The sequence below is a fragment of the Patagioenas fasciata genome, chromosome 11 (genome assembly GCF_037038585.1).
Source record: "Patagioenas fasciata isolate bPatFas1 chromosome 11, bPatFas1.hap1, whole genome shotgun sequence".
Taxonomy (NCBI): domain Eukaryota; kingdom Metazoa; phylum Chordata; class Aves; order Columbiformes; family Columbidae; genus Patagioenas; species Patagioenas fasciata.
In genome coordinates, this window is record NC_092530.1 from 26,545,606 (window position 1) to 26,569,840 (window position 24,235).

Below are 24,235 nucleotides of genomic sequence, written 5' to 3' on the forward strand. Positions count from 1 at the left end.
GGCAGTATGAAGTAGCTTTTATCTTTCTGCATCGGGATTAAATGGCAGTGACAGCAGCCAGCCTGGCAATGCCAAGGTTCAGCCTGATCCGCAGCTTGCACCCAGTCCAGGTTGGAAGAGCCGCCCTCCCCCTCTTCCCTAAAACAAGGGGAAAAAGTGGGTTTTGTTTGTTGTCTAAGGTCAGTGTCTGGAATTCATCCTCCGCTCCCTCCTCGCAGGATGTTTTTGTGTAACATACTCTGACTCATGAAAGTCAAATGACTTGGCCGACAACGCTGCGCCGCTCCCCGCCACAGAGCCGCAGCAGAGTCCCGTGGCCGCCCGACGCTCCAGCGCTGGCGCGGGTCGGACGCGCGTTCTCCAGTTTTTGGGTACGTAAATTGGGGCGGGTCAAGTGTCCGGCTCCCCGCTGTGAAACCGAAGCAGAGAGAGACTCTTGCTGCTGCTGGGGCGTTTACAGCGCCTCACAGGCACGAATCAGAGGGATGGCGGGTGCCTGTGTCTCCTTGCTCTGGTGGGGGACATGGGCGTCTCTCCCCGTTCCCGTCGGCTGGTCTGGCAGGGACGCGTCTCCTTCCTCCAGCCCGTTCCTCGTTTGGGCATCACGGTGAATGACGACACTATTGCAGCTGCTCCTCATGTGCTGCTCGTTCCCCTGCTGGACAAAATCACAAGACAACAATTTGTTTTGCCCCAGAAACCGAGAGAAAGCCTTTTGATGAGACTTGGGTGGAAAGTACATAGAGATCCTTTGGCTGCCGTGAAAACAAACTTATGGAGTCCTGCTGCCAACACTCAAGTTTTTATTGAATCCTGGGAATGCTGACGATGTATGAAGCGGCCGCCAAAGCTGTTAATGAATGGACATGTCCTTCCATGGGCTGTGTCGGGCTGCCCGCGTGGGGACAGGGGACGGTGCCCTGAACCCATCAGGCTTGGGCTGTGCCTTCATGTCTCACTTTGCCTCCACAGGTGTTTTCATAAATAAGAATTTCTGCATTGCAGAAATGTAGTTTTTGAATAATAAAAAGCAGGATCAAAGCCCAGTCTGACCCAGTACCCTGGAGAAAGGGCTCGCTCTGAGGCCTCTGAGGCCTGGACCTTCCCCACTCCCCGGGCAGGGGGACACCGGCACCCCCGTTTGTGTCTGTTAAAGCCCTCGAGGGCTTATTTGCTTTGGCACAGGAAGGCGGAACAACAACAACAACGTCTGCGCTGCACAAGCTGCTGCCAGGACGCAGCTTCTCCCCCTCCGGCCTCCGCCCGGCGCGGCCACGCCGCGTCTCCATGGCAATCCCCGGCCAGGCCGCGTCTCCATGGCAACCCCCGGCCCCTGGCTGCTCCCCGGTCACATGACCGGAAGCGCCTTCCCGGAGGAGGCGGAAGCGATGGAGCCGGCGAAGATGGCGTCTCCCAAGAGCGCTCCGAAAGACGCGCAGGTACGGCGGGCCGGGAGCCGGGGGGGGCGCCGGGGGAGCGCGGCCCAGCTCAGCGGTGCCTCTCCGGCCTGCAGGTCATGGCGCAGATCCTGAAGGACATGGGCATCACGGAGTACGAGCCACGCGTCATCAACCAGATGCTGGAGTTCACCTACAGTGAGCGGGGCTCTGCCGGGCCCTGGGGAGGGAAACGCTGCCCTGGGTCCCTGGGGGGGTCCCTGTCAGCCTTAATAACTCCTGAGGAAACCTCGCTTTCGGTGACAGGCGGGTGGGACGGGAGGGGAAAATGTCTTTCTGTTAATCCAGCCTTAATGGAAATATTGGGAACAATTTCTCCCCGGGAAGGGCTGTTGGGCATTGGAACGGGCTGCCCAGGGCACTGCTGGAGTCGCCATCCCTGGAGGGGTTTACAGGACACAGAGATGAGGTTCTCAGGGACGGGGGGTAGTGCCGGGGATGGGGGAACGATTGGACTCGATCTCAAAGTTCTTTCCCAACCGAAACGATTCTAAAGGTTCTGCTTTTCCAAGGGTACGTGACCACGATACTGGAAGACGCAAAAATTTACTCGAGCCACGCAAAGAAATCCAACGTGGACGCAGACGACGTGAGGCTGGCGATCCAGTGCCGGACGGACCAGTCGTTCACATCCCCCCCGCCCAGAGACGTGAGTAAAACCACCGCGATAAACACAGGGAGCGACGAAACGCAGGTGGGAGTGTAACCCTGTCCCTGCAGTTCCTGTTAGATATTGCGAGGCAGAAGAACCAGACGCCGCTGCCGTTGATCAAACCGTATTCCGGGCCCCGGCTGCCGCCCGACAGGTACTGCCTGACGGCCCCGAACTACCGGCTCAAGTCCCTGCAGAAGAAGGTGAGGAAAGAGTCACCCGCTGCCCGCGGTTTCTGTCAGGAATTAGAGCTTCCCGCAGCTCCGAAGGGCAAACACTGCCCTGTGCGTGTGTCAGGGAGCGTTTGAAACCACGACATTTGCGACTCTTCTTATTGCTCTTTCGTTTCCAGTGCTAAGTGAGCCATTAAACGCATCTGTGAGCTTTTTAGTGTTAAAGCGAAATTGTCAAGTTGAATATTGAATTGTAAAAGGCAAAAGTAGAGATACTGAAGAGTTTCCCACGTCTCCGAAGGGCAAACACTGCCCTGTGTGCGTCAGGGAGTGTTTGAAACCACAACAATTGTCTGTAGGAATTTGTGACTGTTCTTATTGCTCTTTCGTTTCCAGTGCTAAGTGAACCATTAAAAGCATCTGTGAGCTTTTTAGCGTTAAGACGAAATTGTCGAGTTGAATATCGAATCGTAAAAGGCAAAAGTAGAGATACTGAAGGGTATTTTGTACTTAGACCTCAGTTGTTTCTGCTTTAGAGGGAAAAGATTTACCTTGCTTGCTGGAAAATACTGCTTGTCTTGGTGTGTAGGATTTTATTTTGCGCATTTTAAAGAAAGAATCTTAAAAATGGAGGTTCTGGGTGTTGCTATGGGATGTGCCTGGCTGCCGAGTGTAGAGTGGAGTTATAACGGTTGATTAAAATATTGTATTGTTCCTGGTAGCCACTGTAAAACCCCGATGGCCCCGAGCGCTGTTCGCTGTGTCACCTCCAGGCACTCTCCGCCTTGCACTGGTGACGTTCACACCACAAAAATCACTTGAGAACTGGGGTGCTGGCACACAAACTCTGTGTTGCTGCTCCAAAACGGGCTCTCTGGGGCTTTGCAGGAAGAAGCTTAATATTTTTCGTGTTAAGAACTGGTGATTTGTAAGGGGATGCTGAACCGAACGTTCTCTTTCGCCAGGTCTCCTCCTCCGCGGGGAGAATCACCGTCCCGCGGCTCAGTGTGGGTGCCGTGAGCAGCCGGCCCAGCACCCCCACCTTAGGTAGGAAACGCGGTTCCCCACCTTCATTTTTGGAAGGGAAAAAACACTGAGGAACAATTTAAAACACATTTCAACCACTGAGGACGTGTCGGGTGCCACCTGAGCTTCATATTGTTTAACATCTTAGCAAACAGCATCAGGAAAATTAGATTCATTTTAAAAATACTATCTCGATACATATGTACATTACTGACACTGTATTTTTATTCCTGCGTTTGTGATAATTTCTATACTAAAAGAGACAATTCAAATAACTCACGGATGGTTGCGATTTTGGCCTCAGCGCTGCACTGAACTACAAATAGCACCAAGTAAAATCCATTTTTAAAAGGTTCGCTAAATTTGCAGCTGAGCACGTGCTCGAGCACATTGGCGCCTGTTTGCGGCCTGGAATCGTGCAGGTAAATGTGCCTGAAAACCCGACCGTGCGTCCAGCTCCGTGTGCTCCTCTGCTTTGAAAATAACAAGTTCTGCTCTGAAACCAAATTCACGCAAGCAAGAAGTAGTTTTATTCGTTTTGTAAAGTGTATTTTGGCAAGTCTGTGGGTGTTTGACGGAGCGCTGTTGGGTTGCAGGCACGCCGGCCGCGCAGACGGTGTCCGTGTCGGCAAAGGTGGGGACGCCGGTGTCCCTGGCGGGACAGAGGTTCACGGTGCAGATCCCCTCGTCCCAGGCGGCCGTCAAATCAGGTAAAAACTCCAGTGGGGAAGAAAAAAAACCCCACACATTCTTGGGGCAAAACCACTTCTTGGTTTTGTTTTTAGCAGAAGGGAAATTAGATTTACAGTAAGAATGGGGCTGTGGACTGCGCCGCTTTGGGCAGATTTCCCCAGCCGGCGTTTGCCTGTTTCTCCACGTGGCATTTTCCAGGGTTTTGGGGTTCCTAGCCCGGAATGTTCCAGCAACGCACTCCTTTATTGCCTGGGACGTTCTCTTTCACTCGGGGAAAATTAATTCTCATTTTCTCAAGCTCCTTTTTCCTTTTTCACAGCCACACCAACTACTCCAACAGTTCAGAATGTTCTAATTAATCCTTCATTGATTGGACCAAAGAACATTCTTATTACCACAAACATGGTTTCGTCACAGAATCCATCTAACGACTCGAACCCCCTGAAGAGGAAGCACGAAGATGACGACGACTACGACAATTTGTGATGAGACTGTCCCGTCCCCTCCCGTCCCCAGCCACGGGTGTTGAGTCTGACAGGTTTTGCCAAGATTTCTTTACAAGAGCGTGTAAATACTCTGTTAATTCACAGCTGGGTGTCCCTGAGGGAAGACGAAAAAGCAGCTGCTCTGTTCCTGTCATCCATGGTGTCTGTTGACCATGGGTCGCTGTGACAGCAGAACCTTGGCTCTCCTGCCCTGTTCTCCATGCGTGTCCATCTCTCGGGAGCCCGTTCTGCGCCAAGTAAAGATGATTTTTTTTAGAAAACGCTTGGTGTTGTGACACAGAGATTTACTGCGAGTAACAAACACCAAAAAGAGTCCTGGGTAAGCTGGGGCGGCGCTGGGGGATATCGGCCTTTTCTTTTCCTCCCAAATATGTATGAGAGAGGAGGTAAAATCCCAGCCAGGATTTGTTCTTTAGTTCCAAATCACTGCACGTCTCACTCATCACTTGGTCAAGCTGGTACTTTTATATGCATATGCACATACATATATATATATATATATATAAAATATATATAGTTATTATATATAAAATATATATGTATGTTATATATATTTATAATCCATTATATATATGTGTGTGTGTGTGTGTGTGTGTGTGTGTGTGTGTATATATATATATATATATATGTATGTGTATATATATGTGTGTGTGTGTATATATATATGTATACACACACACACACACACACACATATATATATACACATATATACATATACACATACATATATATATGTACACACACACACACACATTCTCCACAGAGGTGAGTGGAGCTGTGTCGGTACCTCTGAGCTGCTCGCACCAGCGAGAGCCCCAGGGGCACAGGTGAAGCTGCTGTGAAGCGGAGCGTGCGCCCTCGGAAAGGGAACAGGCTCGGAATCAAAGGAAAGCTGCACAGAACAGAAAGAAAACTAAAAAACAACAACAGAAAGCTCCTCCTGCTATTCTCTCTGTGAGAGGACTTAAATATGAAGAACATAACATACATAGACTGTTAGTTTGGTGTAGAACTAACAGCTACCCAACAGAAACCAAGAAGGCTTTTAAACTTGAACTTTGGGACAATATAGGGCAGAAATTAGGGGATAAGGTCAGCAATAGTGATAAAGAAGCCAATCAGGGTCCTAATGAGAATTACAAGCAATTTATTGACCATCTTCAAGAGGCCATCAATAAGCAGGTTGAAAACTTAGAAGCTAAGGAAGCACTGATGTTGAAATTAGCAGTAGAGAATGCTGATGTTTGCTATCAACGTGTTTTCTGTGAGTTTTGCAATACATGTTATGTGCTCCTGTGTGTTGCCTCTCTGAAAATCAAGCAGCTTGTCAGGAATGTAAGTTAATTGGTTTACTGGTTGTTTAAGTGCACAGTAAAACCTCCTCCCCACTTCTCCCCCTCGGACTGCAAGCGGCCCTGTGCTTTCCCCCTGCAAGAAAAGCAGCAGCAGCTGTAAGAGCTCAGAGATCCATTTTAATTGTAGAGATTGCACCATGTACATAATCACATCCAACTAGAAATCAGCAGGGGTTTACCTTTATTAAAGTTCCAAAAAACAATTAAAATCAGTACTATTATTGACATAGTGCTAATGAGGGTGTAATGCGCCACCCGAGAATGGCCTTGGGCTCATCACTCGAAATCCCCGATGGGGGTGCAGCCCGAGAAGAAGCTCATCTTGCTGCTAAGCATCCTCTTCTTCTTCTTGCCGAGCGGTACCTGGTTCTCCCGGGCCTCCTCGTCCCTCACAGGGGTGGCAGAAGTGTTGGGCCTTCCCAGGGACACCTCCTGGTCCGTGATGTCCTTCAGCACCTGTTGGAAAAACACAGAGGAAGATTTTGGAGCCGCCCTGCAGCAGCAGCTCGCACCCGAGCTCGGGCAGCATATGCCCAGGCTGCCAGGCCAACAGCAAGAATGGCTTCATTTCTTTACTGAGGACAAATTCATGAGATGGTGTCTGGAATAGCACGCAGAGGGCACATGTGGGATGAGGGAATTCATTCAGCTGAGGTGAAATTACAGCTGCCAAGTCTGAGCACCCAGTGGCTTAAGAACAGTCACTCTCTGGACATAGACAGATGTGGTTTTGTCCTGCCGGCCCCTCCATTACCAGTCTCTGATTGCTGGGAGGTGCAGCAGGAAAGTGTGTGAAACCCATGTGGCAAAGTTTTAGTATGAAAACTTAAGAATTCAGCAAACTCAAAGCTTAAATACACAGACTCAAAGCTTAAATACAAGCTGGCTTGACAGCTGTAGTCTGTTTGGAATTTCCTGCCAGCACTCTAGCATTTGGGGTCTTTGTTTTCCTTAAAATCTGTCGCTAGCCCTAACTAAGGCGTGCGCACATTCAGAACCCCTGTTCATTTATTCCAGTGTCAGGCAGTACCTCCGAGGGTGAGGTGATATTCAGAGGCTGAAAGAAGGTCCCTCCTGCAGTCAATTCACTGAGGTATTCAAGTTTGAAGGAACCTTCCGACTCCTTTGTTTGGTCCTCGCCCAGTAAAGCGTCCTGGGGGCAGCAAAGTTTAGAGACATTCCTACAATATCTAACCCTTCCTTCCCCACCCACCGCTAAAGCAATATCAGGGGTCTCCAAGCCAGCAGCTTGTCAAGTAATTCCTAGTACAGGATGCTGGACGCCTCTGTCAGGCAACTGGTTTCATAAAACAGTAATTAACTAATTACTACGGGCGGTTTCTACTTCAAATCTCCAAGAGTGCAGCAGACCCTTCTATCAAGAGCTCTCCCTACCATCAGTTGCTCGTGAACCTTCCTGATGCTACAATCCCCTCCCTAAATCACTCTTCTGTTCTTAAAACCAAACAACAAACCCCCTAAAAATTTGTCAAGTTTTTGTGCTATTTAAAGCTAAAGACACAATTTTTATTTACTAAGTGCATAAGAATTAAATTGTTTGTCTCAGACTCAGGGCTGACAAGTGGGTAAATCTGGGATTTGGGACATTGTGCAAATCTCTATATTCCTGGTGCTGCAGTGGAAAACTCTGTACTCAGTTCCCACTGCTAACCACTGAATTCCAGTGACATTACACGTTTATGTGTGTATATGTGGTGTTGACAAACCACTAACAGCACAAGCGCTGACCTGTTCAGCCAGCTTTGCTCGAGCCCGCTGACAGTTTGGCCGTCGGCCCCCCAGCCCCGCTCACCTGCACGCCGGGGTCCCTGTTCCTGCAGCTGACCAAGTCGCAGCTGCAGCTGTTGTTGCAGCCCAACTTCTGCCTCCTGCAGCCGCAGCGCCTGTTCCCACAGTAGCCCTTGCAGGAGCACTAAGAGAGTAAAAAACAACAGAAAAAGTGTTTTGTGGAGAAAGAGCTTCATGTTTCATAGACTGAGCCTAGATCGCCACAGCTGGCAGCAATCGGAAGGATGGGACCAGCCCTAAGCTGCTAGGGACCTTTCTTTGTCTCACTGTCAGTCCTGTGTCCCAGGAATAAAAAAACCAGATCTCTGCAGCTACAGAGCCAACTCTTGCTTCAGTATCCCCACCATAAGCATCGCCTGTTACTCAGTCCTGCGATGAGGTTCTCAGGGCCATGGGGCAGTGCCAGGCCTGGGGGAACCAGTGGACTCGATCATCTTGAGGGGCTTTTCCAACCAAAGTGACTCTGTGATTCTGAACTCAGTTCTGAACTGAGCTGGAATTTGCACTCAGGTTCTACTGAGCTGCGTAAATGAACACAAAAGAATCGCAAACGCTCCTTCCTGCAACATGGCCAAAAAGAACTCTCCAAACCCAAACCACCCCAAGCACCGTCATCCAGGATTTATCAGGTTGGAAAGCTCCAGTGAAAGGAACTAAAGCTTGACCTTAAAATTCTTAAGCTTTCCTGGGGTGACTGCTGACATTTCCAGTGATTCAATCATTAAATGTGTCATAATCTACCCCAACATCCAATATAAATAATATATAAAGGCTTTTCAGAACAATGGTGGAGATGCTACCATCTCAGTTTCTCTGTACACACACCAGATCCATAAGGACACGGGCAAGTGACTCCCAGGGAAGAACAAGCCACAGGTAACTGGATCTTACCCCGATCACGACTTTCTTCGCTCCTTTGCCTGGTTTTACTGGAAGCCACTCGGCATCCTCTGCCTCCTCTCCAATGTCCGAATCTGAGAACAGCTCTTCCACGTGCATTTCTGTGGATCTTCCATACGATTTCGCTGTCGTTCGCCGGCCGATCTTTGGCTACACGCAGAAATCACAAGGGTTGAGGCCCCAGAAGAGCAAACAGCGGGTTTATGTTTTACAAGGGCACTTCGGGGGGCCCCAAACCACAGTCCCATTCCCCTCAGGTAGCCAAGGAGGATGGAGGGTTAGGGAAAAAACAAAAGATCAAGTTGTCAGGGATTAAAAATTCAATTTAAACTGCTAGAGTTTAAAAAAACGTTGACAGAGCCTTGGAAAGTTAAGAGATCGGTGTCAGTCTTGGCAAAACAGTGTCAGATCATTTATTCCTCCCAGCACTAAGATTCACCCCTTTTGCAAGGCAGTGACTTCATTTTCTGTGACAGATGCTTTGCTCCATCATTCAGAGACTGGAAATGCTACAGAGCCACCAGGGTTACTAAGGAGAACACAGAGTCAGATGGAAACAAGTTGGGGTTTTTTTTTTAACCTTTTTTTTAAATCCAAAAATTAACACAAGGTAGTTTCAGCATTATTCTGAAGACAGGTATCATCGGGGCTGTCTGAAGTAGAGACCTGGCCCACTTCAATAAATGGAACAAGATGCCTTATAAAAAGCAACTTGGGAGGAAGAAATCAAGATTATTACCAGCCAAGACTGACTTTTGGAAAGAACCCAGGTACAATACAAGAAAGAAAAGTGGGATGCAGCACCTTTACTTTGGGTAGAATATAGTCAGAAGAAGAATCTGGGGACTCGGATGACATTTGCTGAGCGTGACGGATCTTCTGTCCACTGGCAACTTGGATAAGCAGCAGTTTCTGTTAAGAGGGATAGGAGTTAGTTTTGCAAATCCATTAACCCAGCTGCCACGAAGCTCTTCTGACAATGTCTGCACAGATCTCTACCTGTTTAAGAGTTTCATTCTCCTGCAGAAGCTCTTGGTTCTTCTCACAGATCTCCTGCATTTTCTCCAGCTCTTCCTCCTGTTTACATTGATGTAATGGAAGAAAATACAGAAAAAGATACATTAACCCCCCCACCCCAAGGCTTATTCGAACTCTTACAACAATTATCCCCTGGAATCAAGTGAATTGAGCACAATTTTAGCTACACATGGAAACACTCTCCATCCTCCCGCACCTTCCTCACTCTAAAGCCACCGCTCCAAGTGATTGGTATCCCCGATGGCCACATCTCCCCAAAGCCACGTCCCAACATTCACCTGGAACTTGGCTCGCTCTCGCAGCTTTTTCTCTTGTTCATTCAGTGAATCTTCCAATTGCTTCTCTGCTCGCTCTTTTTGCTGCAGTTGGCTGAGCAGGTACAGAACCTAAAGGCAAATTAATGTAGCAAACAGGCGTGAATTCCTGGCAGCTCTAAGATCTTGGCAATTTCAGAAATATTATTTCTGCCATTTTCAGTGAGATTCTGCCCTGATCTACTTTAAAAGTTATCTGGTGCTCAAGTATGACGTCCTCACTTAAAACATCGTGAAAAGTTATCAAATGAAACAACTCACGTAGGACAGGGGATGAATGGGGAGATTTCTTGGGTTTTTGTCAGCTGTCCTGCAAGACTTCAACAAACCTCGACCAGCGCCAGGCTGGATTCAGCACAACACTTTGCATTTATCTCTGAGCAGATCTGGGCATCAGAGCCAAGACACAGGAGCTCTCAAGATGTCCATCCCTCCTGCTGTACCTTCTCCTGGTGTTGTTGCTCCTGCAGCAAACACTGGTTTTGGAACTCGGCCTCCATCTCCACCCTGCGGTTTTGCTCTTCAGTCACCATCTTCTGCATGTCCGAGCAGTTGGCTTTGCTCTGCTGCAGGCTGCTCTCCAACTTGCTCACCTGCACTTTGCAGGAGACCAGCTGGAAGACAAGAGCAAGACGAGCGCTTGGGTCAGCGAGTTCCCTGTCTCCCGAGTCTGTTGGGGCAGACACGCTTCAGCGAAGGCCAAGCCAACCTCACCCAGCACAGCAGCGCTTCGCTTGAATTCATCTCTGCTATCAGCCTGTAAGTCATTTCTTTTTATTCCTGCCTAAGCACTTAAAAACTTTATTTTTAGTGATAAAACAGGAAAATTCCAAAGTTACCTCTCCAAGGAGATACTTCAAAGCACATTTAGCCTCTAGGATTGTTGCAATGCTGCCCCAACGCTGTTTCGCTTGATCTCCACTGTCAGCATCCAAGAGTTTCTGCTGCAGATCCGCTATCTGGGCACTCCTTGGGAAGAACACGTGTATTTGAGATTACGACACAGGAGAAAACCTGGGCTGGTGTCCAGGCTGTCACCAGCACATTGCACAAAATAGTTCCCGTTAAAATGTCGAGCGCTTAGGGAAGCAGCTGGAGTGTGCAAGGCTACACCAGGGAGTTTCTACTCCCCTCCCCCCTTCCAATTAAAAGTACAGTCTTTTCCTCACACAGAGATGCTCACAAACATTTAAGCACAAAGCAATTTTAGCAACCAAGCAGTGCCCTCACATCCCCACATTCTGGAATAAAGAAACCAAACCAGGAGAAACCACATGGTCTCACTTCTTATTTTTTCACTGTCAGTAATTTGACTGCCACAGAAGAGCTGTAGGTAGAGATGGGGAAGAAAATGAAGGCAAGGCCGTGCAAATCAGCTTTGTGGTGCTGCCTTACCTGAGCCCCATCTCAGTTTCCAGGCTTTCTATCTGCTTTGATAGGGAAAGGTCCAACTCTGATGTCTGCAAATCTGTGATGCAGCAGGTGCGTCTCTGAGGGATTAGAGCAACGGACAGAAACGAGCAATAGGTGAAGAAACGCACGCAAGACTGGGCTTCCATTTACAGACATTTCAGTAAAGAGGAGCCATCTCTCTGTAGCTTAAATTCCATTTTTCCTTCCCGAAAGCATCAAGTCTTTAAGGGCTGTGACCCACTCACATCCATCAGATGTGTTGCGTTAATTAACAAGTTATATCAGCAACTCTGTTTCCCTGAGATGCCTGGGGACATTAACAACGTGAGCTCTTTCCTTCCAGAGAGGAACCATCTCCATCCCACCTTCTGAGGGGAAAGGTCAGAGAGGAGTGACCAAGTGACAGTACTTGAACAGCAAGAGCTGTGGGACAGGGAAAATGGTATTTCTCTCTCTTACCCGCAGCTTTGGAGGTGGGTTTTCTCCAGCCTCTTTCTTCTCTTTAAGCTGATGGAGCTCCTGTGCCAAGATCTTTCTGTCCTCCAGCAGGTCTGCAAGGTGCCGTCGAGCCTCTTCAGTGCTAACGAGAACCTCTACTTCGTTTGCAAGCCAGCTCTTGAGGGAAAAAGAAAGAGTTTACTGCAGTCTCAACTTCAGTACTGCACCTCCTGAAATGCCTTCATAGACAAATTCAATAATCACGTTGCCTCCTTTCATATGTAACTCCACGTTTCTCCCCTCTGCTCTCCAGCCGTCAAGCCCAGCAGCACCGAGTTAAAACTCAATTTGCTCATTGCTGGAATGCACAACACGTATCACCTACTTTTACTCGTGCAGCAACTCCTTCCATTCCCCGGTTTTGAGTTTCCGTCCGTCTCTCTGCAGCCTCCCGTTGTTTCTGCAGAGCATCCTTCAGGCGCTTGTTGGCGGCTGCTGCCTGTAAAACATTTCACACAAAAGCTGAACAGTAGTCGCTTCACTTAATGTACAACAGCTGAAACCAGGAGGTAAACACAGTGCAAGCCAGACATCAGGACAAAGGGAAATTTACCCTTTAGGGAGCAGGTTTAACCAGAATCCCTCAGAGCCTACAAGCCAGAAGCACGGGATTTTTCCACAGTGAGAAAAACACCTATTTCCAGATCTCTAAACCACTTTTAAGAAGCTTCTGCATATCCTATTACAACCTCCAACTGTACTTTGCAGACCTCTAGGAATGGTTTAGGAGTTTCTGGTGGATATCTGCTCCTCACCTCTTCCGTTTTGCGCCGAAGTACATTGGCCTGCTTCTGGAAATCACGTTCTAGCTTGAGGAGCTCATACTGTCGCTTGCGATCCTGCAGGGAAATAGTTAAGAAAATGGGAAAAAAATATCACAAACCACATTAACACCTATTGCCAGTTTCAGGTTTCTTGGAATAGAATAATTCCATTTGCTGTTCTGCAATGCAAATATTTCATGGCACCAGTTTCACTGATCATTACAAGCTTGGAGATAAGAAGGGGTCCACACTTCCCATCAAAAAGGTTTAAGGACTCTGAAGGTTCTAAGACACTGAACGCCAGAAGCTTAAGACTTACTGTCCCGACGTATTGGGAAGAAAAGCTCCCCCAGAAGAATTTCTGGGAGACCAGGACTCCAGAGATACAGATGTTCGCTGCCTATTACACTTGAATGCTACAAGACAGCTGGATTTCATTAACAATTCTCACTGTTTACCTGCAGATTCAGTATTTCTTTGAAAGTTTCAAAACCTCCCATTCTGCGGCCAAATCCTACGATTTGAAATACTTACAAGTATTAAATATATTTGCCTTCTGCTTTAGAGCTGAATCGTGATGACCGTGTTGACGGCTTTAAGACTGCCAGACACAAGCGGGCGAGTCAATTTACAACAGCTGCTGAAAGGTGGCAGCCATATGAACTAATGTTATCTTCAAAGCACCGCCCAGATGTTTTTCAGATGCTCACAAGTTAAACAAAGCCTTGCAGCAAAGGCTTTAATGGTTTGTTTCACTCTTTGGAGGGAGGTGCAGGTCGGGGGCTCACCCGCTCTTTCAGCTGGATCACTTCCTTGTCCTTCTGCTGCTTCCACTGCCTGAATTTCTCAGCATCTTCTTTCATTTGACGCATCAGCTGAACCCTCTGGTTTTTCATTTCCTGAAAATTGGAACAGGCTGGCAGAATTGTCCAGTACCTGCAAGGCCCAGCTAAAGGGCCTTGGATAGATTATACACAAGTATGTGTTTTGTGAGTGTAAGAAGTGATAGCCCAGGCCAATGAGAATGGTGTTGGGTCGGGAAACCGCCCCCATGTGTGAATGTCCTTGGGCATGGCCTGTGAATGAGTGAGAACATAACTGAAACAAACGTAACATGAGTGTGGTGTGTTTCTTAATAACAGTTATTAAAAAAACATTTTATGTAATACTCCTGTCCAGGTCCGTATCTGCAAATCCTATAAACCGCCCATGGCTGGAAGCTGCTTTGCCTGCCCTGGAGCAAGCCTGAGAACCGCAGGCTGGGGTTAGTTACCCTGATCTCCTGGTTCAGTTTGGAGACGGTGCGTTCTGTAGACTCCTTCAGCTTCAAGAGCTTCGATTGATCATTCAGCTTTTTCTTCAGCTCACTCATTTGCGCTTCCAGCTCCTGAAGTCTTTTCCGACGCCGTTCACTCAGTCTGTAAAGAAACCAAACACCCACCTAGTTACCATTATTCTCAAACAAGTGCTCTCCAACTTTAGAGACACCTTATGGAAAATGAAGCAGTTGTGTATTCTCATCTTTCCCTCTGATTAAAGCCATCATGCAATTCATACAACTCACAAGGCATGTTAAAGGGATGCATTTGCATCAAAATAAGAGCTTTTACAAACAGCTGAAGTACGTGCAAGACAATGAATCTTTGCAGGTCCATTAACACAGTTTCTGGTGCTATCAGCACCTCTTTGCACACTCTTACTTGGCTTGGTTGATGTCCTTCTTTGCCATGTGCAGAGCAGAGAGCAGCTCCTCCTTTTCTTTTTGCAAGTTGCTGACCTCCAACTCCAGGTCCTTGATATTAGTCTAGAAAGGACAAGAGTGGTAAGCCTCCAAATAAAGACCCTGAAATTCCATCCCAAGGCAAAGCTTTAAGACAGGAGGCCTTGAGACACGACATTTCTTCCCAAGAAGCTGTAAACCACCCTGTTTAGAAGCAGAGTATCAAAAGGGCTAGTTCTCCATACACTGAAATCTTAGTCAGAACCTTTCCCTCCTCAGCAAGGAGTGGCTGCGTTAATCAGGGAAAATAAACCAAACAGGTCCTTATCAGAACTATTGCAGAAGAGTTTACCTGGTATTGGGACTGAATGGGCTCCAGATGGTTATCGTTCTGTGCCATTTTTTTGGCAAGCGCCTCTTTCAGAGTCAGAGCTTTATTCAGTTCAAGCAGCTCTTTGGACATCTGTGCTTGACGGAGAGCGTGTTGAGTGGTGAAGTCATCCGAGGTTCTCGTGGTGTCCTGGTCCATTTCTGCATCCTGGAGGAGACAGCGTTGAGCACGAGAGGCTGCTCAAAGTCTCTTGCACTCCATGAGCAGCTTTTGCAGAACACTTCAAATACGTTTTTTATAGTAAAAGTTAAATATTCAGAAATGAGAACAGGTTGTTGATCCTGAACACGTTGAACAAATAAGGGCGTAAAAAGGCAGCACACAGAAAAGGGACACATGCTATTTACCAAAGATTTGGATTATAAAACTAGCAAAGGATGCAGAGAAAAGAGGGATGGAGGGATAAAAACATGCTCTGCACAGCCGGACTCCCCTGACTTACAGCTGCAGCATCCTGTTGAGGGTTTCCCATCTCTGCAGCAGCTTCCACTGTAGCAGCAGTTTCGCTCTATATAGGACAAAGAGAATAAAATTTTGGCAGAAAGTGGAAAACGAAGTAGCTGGACAAGGCTTTCTTTCTAGTTGTCCCTGAACTCCAGCACTGGCAGCCACCTCCTCACAACAGTGAGGAGTCTGGGAACAGGGGAAACGTCTAACAAGCAAGAACAGAGAAGTTCCTCAATTAGACAAAGATTTGGCACCTTCTATGGAACAATTTCATGTCTCTGCAATTTCAGTCGCTCATTAAAACTATTTATAACTTATATATATAAGTTATATATATATATAACTATATGTAATTTATAACTCGCATTCCAGCTTTTGGACTGTAAATCCATGCTCATCTCCCACTATCAGATTATTTTATGGAGACTCCTCCTTTTCCTCCACCATGTGCAGCCACTCAAGCACAAGTGGCCTTTCTGCAGCATTAAAAGCCCAGCAGGGCAGCTGGTTTTGAAGTCATGGAATGCGTGTAATTCCTGGGCTCCTTAAGCAAAGCTTCTGCAAAGCTTCAGCAGATTGGCAGAAGAACCCTGGTTTTCCACAGTAAACTCGCCTGGCACACAGTCTTCTCTCTCTGGATTCGCTCTTACCTGCCACTGAGCCAACACTTGCAGCAGATTGCGAATCACCTCAACATTCTCTTTTAGTTCCTCATCTTCCACAGTCTCCACCAGCTTCTGCAGGTCAAGCTTGCACCTGCAATGCAGACACGGGGATGAGTCTGAGTGTTAGATGGCACATTTGTGTCACACGTGCCAATAAGGAACAACTTTCCCCGCTGCACATACAAACGAGCTCTGGATGAACAAACAAATTGACTGTATCCAGTTTATTCCGACAAAAACATTTAATGCTGAAAGACTTTTCCTCAGCATGAGCGGGGTGTGGAAAGAGACTTACACAGCATGTTTCTGAAGTTGTTCTAGCTTGGCATTCATCTTCTCATTTTCTTGTTCTGTCTAAGAGAAGTCAGAAATACACTGAATTGTAGGAAAAGCAACACAAGGAGTCACAAAACAGCTAGCTTACTTGTAGTGGAAGATATGTTGTCACTCCGGAAAATCAGTGTACTGAAAAGAACTCGCATGATCATCGCCAGCAGGCAGTTTAGACTAAACACTCTTTTTCACAGCAATGAATCAAAACAACATAGAGTGGGGTGAGAAAGAGAGAAGAGAGCGAGCACTTGTGCAAGTGTTGGTATTGAAAATGCTAAAGCTACAGAAGAGCTGCAAGATTCAGGCCTACTTTTCCCCATTGGAATCACCAGATCTACAGGCTCCAAGAGGCTCTGGAGGACTTTTGGTTCTGACTAATAGCTAGAGATTTGAAATAAATGTGAAAGGAACATTAAAGATAAAGATTCCTAACACACCATTAGTACAGGAACTCCTATGGATTGATCTTCAGCTAAAAGGGGGAAGCCATGCAACTGAAAGCTCTTCCTGAGTACCTGAACCTTACCAGAATGATCCTCTCCAGCATCTGTGCTGTCTGTCCAGCAGCCTCGCTCAGCCCTTGGCTCAGCTTTTGATTCTCTTCCATTAGCGACTGGTTCTTCTCCATCAGGGACTGGAGGTTCTCTGAAGGTGCCATACTACTGAAATATTAAGAACCAGTTTGCTTGCAAACGTTACTTCACTAGAGGTTTGTAACAGCACTGAAATTACCTTCATGTTTCCCAAATAACTTAAAATAGATATAGGTTGTAGCAGATGAACAGAACTAACTGGAGGAAGCCTACTCTGAATTCAAAAACTTAAGCAATGTAGCGTAGCAAAAGCAGACATTTGCAAGAGAAGACCCTTTTTTGAAACAATAATGCTGCTTAAGCAGTGGCAAGTCTGTAAACTGCATGTACTCAGGTTTTGAAACATCCTCAGAAGACAAAACCTACAGAATCCAACTCTTCTCTGCATTTTGTGCTTTTAAGAACAATGGAGATGGAGGTGCCCTATATTTAGAGGTGGGGGAGAAGAAAAATAGAGGGGTGGATGGGTCTGAGAAACAGTTAGGAGACATTGCCTAGTTCCTCTCATGTTTCCTATAACAGATTTTTGCATGGAATTTCAGTAAGCATGACAAAAAGAGGAACAAAGAGAAAAAATGTCTAGATGTTATTAGAAAGCAACCAGTTTGTTCTACCCTCACTCTCCAGCACTGTCTGGAGCAAAGGAGATCTAGAGCCTGTGCTGGTGTGTGACAGCCACCAGACCATTGAGAACTAATCTACAAATCTTACTTGATGGACACAGGGAGGGTCCCTCCATGGGCCTGCAGCAGTAACACCTGGAGCTGTTGAACCTAGAAAGACAAACAATTGCTACTTGTAAATGTCTCCCACTTACTAACTGGAACACTATTAAAATCCTTAATATGAGTCACCTGCTCCACAACTGTTCTTTTAGCATTACCTGGGGAAAGGAACCATGTTACTACAGTATTTCATGTAATTCACTCCTAAAAAAAACCCAAGAGCTCCCTGAGGAATGCTCAGATCAGAGGCTGTGAAGCCAGCACAGACAGCTGAAGGGAGCCGAAGGGCAGGTCTCTCGCTTTGCTGACCCAATGCTCTGCTATTACCTCTCACATGAGAGAAACTCATTGCTTGCTGTCCTAAGCTACTTAACCAGAGGACAGACCTGCTCCTCTCCCCCAAAGAAAGCACACAGTACCTGCTGCTTCAGATGATGCAGCTCAGCCGCCTGCGGATCAAGGTTGACAACTGGTTTATTTTTTATCTTTCTTGCTCTGTCAGCATAACGTAAGGTATTCAGGGTTTCTTCTAGATTGGAATCTGCTGGGCTCACACAGGCAATCATGAGAGTGTGGCTGTTACCACCCAGAGAATCTGAGAAGGAAAACAAGGCACAGCGCTTTGAGAGAGCAAGAACGACCAGAAAAATATCATCATTAAGGTATCTAAAACAACGTTGAGTGCATATCCACACTACAGGTAGAAAACATCTCACTGTAGATACAGAAAGCGGATGACAATGAACACACAAGTACACCTAGAAAACAGTGACCTGTGGTTGTGTGGCATTGTCACCTACTTTGTCCTCTGCCCCAGTCTGTATTTAAGAGCTTTTTTTTGAAAGCCAAAGTTCCAAAGTTACGTCTCAGCTCTAAGCACCGATGATTTCACTTCAGAATCCCCAGTAATCTTGTTGTCCTGTTGAGTAATGTCTGCAATTACTGTAATTTCTGTGCACAGTTTCTGGCATAGTTCTTTCCGATTTTCCCCTCCCTTCTCCCACACTATAACAACTCAAGACCTCCGTGAATATCCAGACATCCAAATTCACAGTCTTCAAATTTAAAGAATTATTGGCTAAGAACCTGTTTGTTCAGACCATCAAGCTGCATGGAATTTTAGCCTTTGGTTGTACACCAACACATATTGGCTACATAAAACTTTTGATAAGGAAAGGAAAGGGCTCCACATCCAGCTCTGCATAAGACAGTTTCTTTTCATCAAATACTTTCAGATACGGAAAATACTGAAGATCCCCACTTTTTGTACTGAGTTATTTTACTACCAAAAAATCTCAGTAAATGCCATTACTATAGCTATACCCACACTAAAGGCTAATGTAAAGAAAACGTATGCAAGGACTATCACAACTATTGAAAATTAAGTATCACAAAGACTAGATATTCAGACTAAGAAAATAAAACAGAAATATGACGTGCACAGTGAAGGCACAGACAGTCTGAGCTTCATTCTGGTTGTGACAACCTCCAGCAAGCAGCTATAATCAGGGTATAAATAACAGACCCCTGCTTCCAGACTTCTCATATTCCTTCTCCCTCCCTTGAAAAATGCACTGAATTTGTCTAATTTCCTCCCATCACCTAGGAACTGCAAAAGAGCAGGACCCATCAGTGAGCCTCAGTGCATATGTAACCTAAAAATAAAGAGGAAAGGAAAGGTCTCACTGCAGTGAGAAGAGGAACTAAACCAGTAGAAGTAATCCCTTCCTCAACACTTTGAACTGCAGTTGTATGGCTGTTGGTTTTTTTGCTGCTTTGTTAACTAAAGCACATCTGAAGATTTAGGCTTGATCACGGCCTCTCTCTTACCTTGCAGCAGTCTCGTTAGCTTTGAGTCTCTGTAGGGGACAAAGCCTCCCTTTTTGTTTTCATCACCAAGAGCGCTAATTACGTTCCCCAGGCAGAGAAGCCCTCTGTTTATGTTGATGCCTGCATGCAAACAGATGACAGTGAGCAGGAACTGCTCATTTTATCTCCTTTCTACAAAAAGTTGAGGTTAAAGAAAGCGCATTATAAAGGTTAAAGAACTGCTGTGTTTTTCCTGACAAGGACTCAATTTATTAACTCAAAAATGGTAAGAAACCCAAGCTATGCCAGCCCTTTTCCTACAGACCTTCTTTTAGTCGGTCTCCCTCAGCCTTGGTCTTCTTTTGTCTCTCAGAGCCAGCAAGATCAACCAAGTGTAACTTACAGCGAAAACTGGTGTTCCTGTGGCAGAAATAGTTTATTTTACTCTCTCGAGTAAACATGCAGTTAGGGAAGGAGCGGTCCAGTGGTTACCTGGCTGAAAGATATATTTCTTACCAGAGACAGTCAAAGAAATTAACTGCCTCAAGAGCAGGAGTTGATCCAAGACCAGGAGAGAATGACAGGACTATGAAATTTTGAGTAAGTCTGATTCCCAACAGCTGCGTGATCACACTTACTTGTCACTTTTCTTTTCCTGATTGATGCAAATGGTGAAGATGGCATGGGAGCGAGAGGACTGAGAGTTCATCGCCGTGGCAGCCACTGTTCTGGAGTTGTTCCCTTGCTCTAGGCAGGACACAGTATCTTGGACAGAGGTGACATTTCTTTCTGTTAGCCCTACAATCTGCAGCCAGGAAGAAAGCAGCATTTATCTTCTCCTTCCCCAGTGAGCAGCACAAGATTACACCGAACAAAACTGTTAACAGATCACAGGTACAGGTGTCCCACACACCCACGCCAGGCGTATCACAACAGACAACCCACCCCTGCAAACTGGAACTGTGTGAAAGCAGCACAACTGATGGATGGAAGTTGAACTACAAAAACAGGTAGAAAAAGCAAGAAGCAGCACGATGATTTCCTGTACTACAGTATAAACACACATCTGTACAAAACCGCCAAGAACAGAACTTGAGCACTCCAATAGTTTCCCCTCAGATCCCTTGGTTGCACACTACATCTGCCAAAAGAGAAGAGTTGCAACAGAGTTTGAAATCTGGTGAGGACCTAAAGTACAACATTCTGATATTCACCTAACTCAGCCTTCAAAAACAGTCAGAATAGGACTTGCAAGTGGCTTTGTCATGAATGTCTGACCCTATTGGGGTTGCCTCTTGAACAAAGTTAAGGATCACCAATAATTTCAGGACCATCAGTAGCTTGATTTATATAAAGCAGTGTGCAAGAAGGGAAACACTCGTGTGACAACCTTGAAGTGCTCCCCCGATCCCAGTTCAAACAAAGAATGATGTTATGCCTTAAACACTGAGTTTTTGACACTTTGGGCAGATAAAAGCTTGGCTGATAACAGGGAACTGGCCTGTGCCATGTTCTCCGGCAGTGGGTCATGGCATCCCAGGCTAAGCCAGACCTAGACTGCTCCCCATTGTTGAGTCTACCAAAAGATTATAAGGCTTGCCCAACTCCTGAGGATCTTAGGTGGGCATCGGGACATCAGTCGTCCCCAGAGATCGTAACTGAGCGAATATGGGACTTGGCAAAAGAAAACAGGTTTAAGATCTTTGCTGTTTCGGGAGCTGCACTGATAGCTGCCCAGGGACTAAATCATTGCAGATAGGGTTGGCAGCAGAGTGTTCTAAGCAGCAACAGAGGGAGAATAAGCAGAGGGAGAATTAGCTGATAACAAATGAATCACAGCTCCCACTTGCCAAGTCACTAATCACTGCAATATGTATTCCACCAAGAGCTTTTAGTAAATTCATAATTGAATTGGACCTCTGGAGTGATTGTCTGTCACTCACTTTGCCTTAACACACAGAAATACCCAGAGTTAACTCACACCTGATCTCACCTGGTCAGAGCAGGTGCACATCACATTCAGAGTTAGCTCATCCCACTTGATGGGACAGGACAACTCGTTTCACCAAAACACTTCTCCCACTCCCTCCTGTCTCCACATCTAACAGGGCAACTGACCTTTATGCCCTCTTTAGGATCTTCCCGTATACTGATTTGACAAGATCGTTCTCTTGATGGGCACAGCAGGTCCAGAATATCCTCATTGTAGATCTGAAAGCATCAGAGCAGCAGCCCAGAGTCAGCAGCCTCGCAAGAGGAAGACGTACAGTTACGCTGAAGTCATGGCTATTTTTGCAGGACGTTCTATTCATTTTACATTTAGAGAAAGATCCCTAGGGCTCATAATCTAGTTCCTGACATGATCTTGTGTAGTCTCACATTTTGATTTGATAAATGTGTCTTAATTGAAGGAGGTGACCTCATCAGAACTCACTTTATCTGCAATTCTTAACTTTACAAGAGTTTGAAAATCAGAACAACTTTTACCTCTAGATAAGAAACTTTGAGGTCGAATTCCCAATCCTGCCTTTGTTCCTTCTCCTTAAACAGCAGTTCGATTACCCGAGGGATGATCCCCACGCTAGGTTCATCCTCTTGACTGGCCGTGTATGTACCTCCCATGGAATACGTTTTCCCAGATCCTGTCTGCCCATAGGCCAAGACAGTCGCATTATACCCTGGGGGAACAAAGGACACCAGAGGAGACGGTCACGTGGGAACCAGGAGCAGCTTTGACAAACAAAGCTGCATTCTACTAACACGATCCTTCCAAAAAAGTTTGCAACATCAAGGGAAAAAAACCCATTAAAAGCTCCTTAAAGCACTGATATAATTATTGCAGCTTTTCTTTAAGGCTGTGCTGTTGCTTTACTAGAGCCAGTGACAGAAACACTCTAATTCTCTGTCATCACAGCTCCACTGCAGCATTGGTAACAGCTCCTGGCGTAGAATGCTTATCAATTCATTATATCATTCTTGATGAAATTCCCTTGCCTTACATAAATTGCTTCAGGAACCAAAATGACCCAGTGAACACACACAAGTCATCTTGACTTCTTACTAGAGTCAGTGTCTAGATAGCACAACACTATTTCCCAAGAATACCAAAGAAAAACTAAGTTAGAACGGAGAATTAAACAGCACCTTCTTCCACACAGCTGAGCCCACCAAAATCCCCAGTATTTTAAAACAGAGTTGAACCCTGATTACCACAAACCTTTAAAGATGCCCCGTACGAGAGGGGCAACAGCCGTGTTGAAAACTTCCTCTTGTTCAACTGATGGGTCGAACACATAATCATATGTGAAGGACTTATCATTACCTACAACCACCTGCGGAGAAGAAGAGAACAGACAGCGCTGGCTGAGCCACCCCAGCACCCCGGGGCGGGGAGAGGGTACAAGGACCGACCTCCAGGCACAAGGCCTGGCTCACCTGCGGCTCCCCCGGCACAAAGGACAGGCACAGCTGGCACCCTTCGCTGGTCTCCTTGGGCACCAGTGGCCGGCAGCGCAGGGCAACCCGCACCGGGATCCACTTCTCATCTTCCCTCACCATCTTCAGCCACCCTGCAGAGAACGGAACCGCCTGAGGCCTCGCAGGGGTAGCGCCCAGGGATGCCGGGAGGTACCGCCCCGGCGGGGCCCAGCGCTGCGACCCCCGGGCCTGCACCCCGCGGCCTAGGCAGGAGCAGCCTCACGCCCGACCCCGCAGGCCGCGCCCAGCCCCAGGCCGGGCCCTCCGCGCTCCCCGCGACACCGCCAGGAGAAGCCGGGGAGGATGAAGGAGGGGAAAAAAAGTGGGGGGGGAAAAGAGAGGGAACGCGGCGGCCACCAGCCCAGCGGCGGCCCCGTCCCGACCGGCCCATAACGCACCCGCAGGCGCCGCCACCCGTTGGTAGGGGAGGTACCTCAGCAACCGCCAACATTTAAAAACGGAGCCGTGCGTCGGGGGGGCGGGGCCGTGCGTCAGGGGGCGGGGCCGTGCGTCGGGGGCGGAGCCATGCGTCAGGGGGCGGGGGGCAGCCATGGACTCTACGGGGACTCGCAGGTACGTTTACTGTCGCCCTACGAGAGCCCGCCCGCCTGGGGGACGCCGAACGGCGAGAGGGGACGCGGCTGCGGAACAGGCTCGGAATCAAAGGAAAGCTGCATTGCTCATGCACGTTGGTACTAGTTGGAGTGAGGAGAAACCATGCAGTTACCCTTTGATGGTGATTAAGGACGTGTCTGACCAGATCCTGTGCGGAAAAGCCGGCTCTGCCTGCACCAGAAGGCACCTAATTATTAATATTGCATGGAGTGCAGAGCTGTGGGAAGGTGCAGGGCTAAGGCGGCGTCCATCGCACGCCCAGTGTCAGCCTGAGTTATCACTACTGCCATTGGGGAAAAAAATAACACACAGATCACAACAACACACACAAAAAAATGCCAAACAACCACAAAACAGAAAGAAAACCAAAAAACAACAACAAAAAAGAAAGCTTCTCCTGATATTCTCTCTGTGAGAGGACTTAAATATGAAGAAAGTAACATATATAGAATGTTAGTTTGGTGTAGAATTAACGGCTACCCGACAGAAACTGAGAAGGCTTTTAAACTTGAACTTTCGGACAATATAGGGCAGAAATTAGGGGATAAGGTCAGCAAAAACGCATACAAAAAAATGCCAAACACAAAACAAAGAAAACATAACAAAAAACAACCAAAAAAAGCAAACAAACAAACAAAACCCCAAAACAATACAAAAAGAAAGTCCCCAAACCAACACATTTTGAGAAGCAAGCCTCAATTTTTATTCATGCTGGGACTCAACCGTTAGCACCTCATGACAAGGAGGGGCAAGAAAAGCAGCAGCAGCTGCTGGAAGAGCTCAGAGATCCGTTTTAATTGTAGAGATCGCACCGTGTACATACTCACGTCCAACTAGAAGTCAGCAGGGTTTTACTACTT

At 47.0% G+C, this 24,235-nt stretch overlaps 2 protein-coding genes across 4 annotated transcripts; one reads left to right on the plus strand and one right to left on the minus strand.

The window, feature by feature from the left end:
- Window positions 1–1,331: 1,331 nt before the first annotated feature.
- Window positions 1,332–4,767, plus strand: TAF9B (TATA-box binding protein associated factor 9b). Its single transcript, XM_065846586.2, has 7 exons — window positions 1,332–1,439; window positions 1,514–1,595; window positions 1,970–2,106; window positions 2,178–2,312; window positions 3,248–3,329; window positions 3,905–4,018; window positions 4,321–4,767. Exons 1-7 carry the CDS (start codon window positions 1,353–1,355, stop codon window positions 4,485–4,487), a joined length of 804 nt encoding a protein of 267 aa, XP_065702658.1. The 5' UTR covers window positions 1,332–1,352; the 3' UTR covers window positions 4,488–4,767.
- A 1,261-nt stretch (window positions 4,768–6,028) lies between these two features.
- LOC136106281 (chromosome-associated kinesin KIF4) lies at window positions 6,029–23,224 on the minus strand. Of its 3 annotated transcripts, none has more exons than XM_065846547.2 (31): window positions 23,159–23,224; window positions 22,719–22,852; window positions 22,501–22,615; window positions 21,771–21,961; window positions 21,402–21,494; window positions 19,922–20,088; window positions 19,609–19,703; window positions 19,305–19,424; window positions 17,894–18,069; window positions 17,461–17,522; window positions 16,683–16,815; window positions 16,119–16,177; window positions 15,809–15,914; window positions 15,154–15,219; window positions 14,673–14,858; window positions 14,301–14,404; window positions 13,874–14,018; window positions 13,389–13,499; window positions 12,592–12,675; window positions 12,162–12,275; window positions 11,798–11,953; window positions 11,321–11,415; window positions 10,765–10,894; window positions 10,369–10,539; window positions 9,890–9,997; window positions 9,573–9,650; window positions 9,378–9,485; window positions 8,565–8,723; window positions 7,678–7,797; window positions 6,895–7,017; window positions 6,029–6,320 (listed from the first exon to the last, which is right to left on the minus strand). In XM_065846547.2, the coding sequence occupies exons 2-31, from the start codon at window positions 22,839–22,841 to the stop codon at window positions 6,141–6,143; spliced, it is 3,678 nt and encodes a 1,225-aa protein (XP_065702619.1). In that variant the 5' UTR covers window positions 22,842–22,852; window positions 23,159–23,224; the 3' UTR covers window positions 6,029–6,140. The 3 variants fall into 3 exon arrangements, with proteins under 3 accessions (XP_065702619.1, XP_065702617.1, XP_065702620.1); XM_065846545.2 differs by having other exon boundaries at window positions 16,683–16,818; XM_065846548.2 differs by lacking the exon at window positions 6,895–7,017 and having other exon boundaries at window positions 16,683–16,818.
- Between the last annotated feature and the right edge of the window lie 1,011 nt (window positions 23,225–24,235).

Excerpts from the sequence above, each read along its gene's own strand:
- TAF9B (XM_065846586.2), top strand. The coding sequence starts at position 1,353 with ATGACCGGAAGCGCCTTCCCGGAGGAGGCGGAAGCGATGGAGCCGGCG. Across the intron at positions 1,440-1,513 it reads GCGCTCCGAAAGACGCGCAG|GTCATGGCGCAGATCCTGAA; the intron begins GTACGGCGGGCC and ends TCCGGCCTGCAG. Across the intron at positions 2,313-3,247 it reads TCAAGTCCCTGCAGAAGAAG|GTCTCCTCCTCCGCGGGGAG; the intron begins GTGAGGAAAGAG and ends CTCTTTCGCCAG.
- LOC136106281 (XM_065846545.2), bottom strand. The coding sequence starts at position 22,841 with ATGGTGAGGGAAGATGAGAAGTGGATCCCGGTGCGGGTTGCCCTGCGC. Across the intron at positions 15,220-15,808 it reads AAGTGTTGGCTCAGTGGCAG|AGCGAAACTGCTGCTACAGT; the intron begins GTAAGAGCGAAT and ends TGTCCTATATAG. Across the intron at positions 9,651-9,889 it reads GAGAGCGAGCCAAGTTCCAG|GAGGAAGAGCTGGAGAAAAT; the intron begins GTGAATGTTGGG and ends CAATGTAAACAG.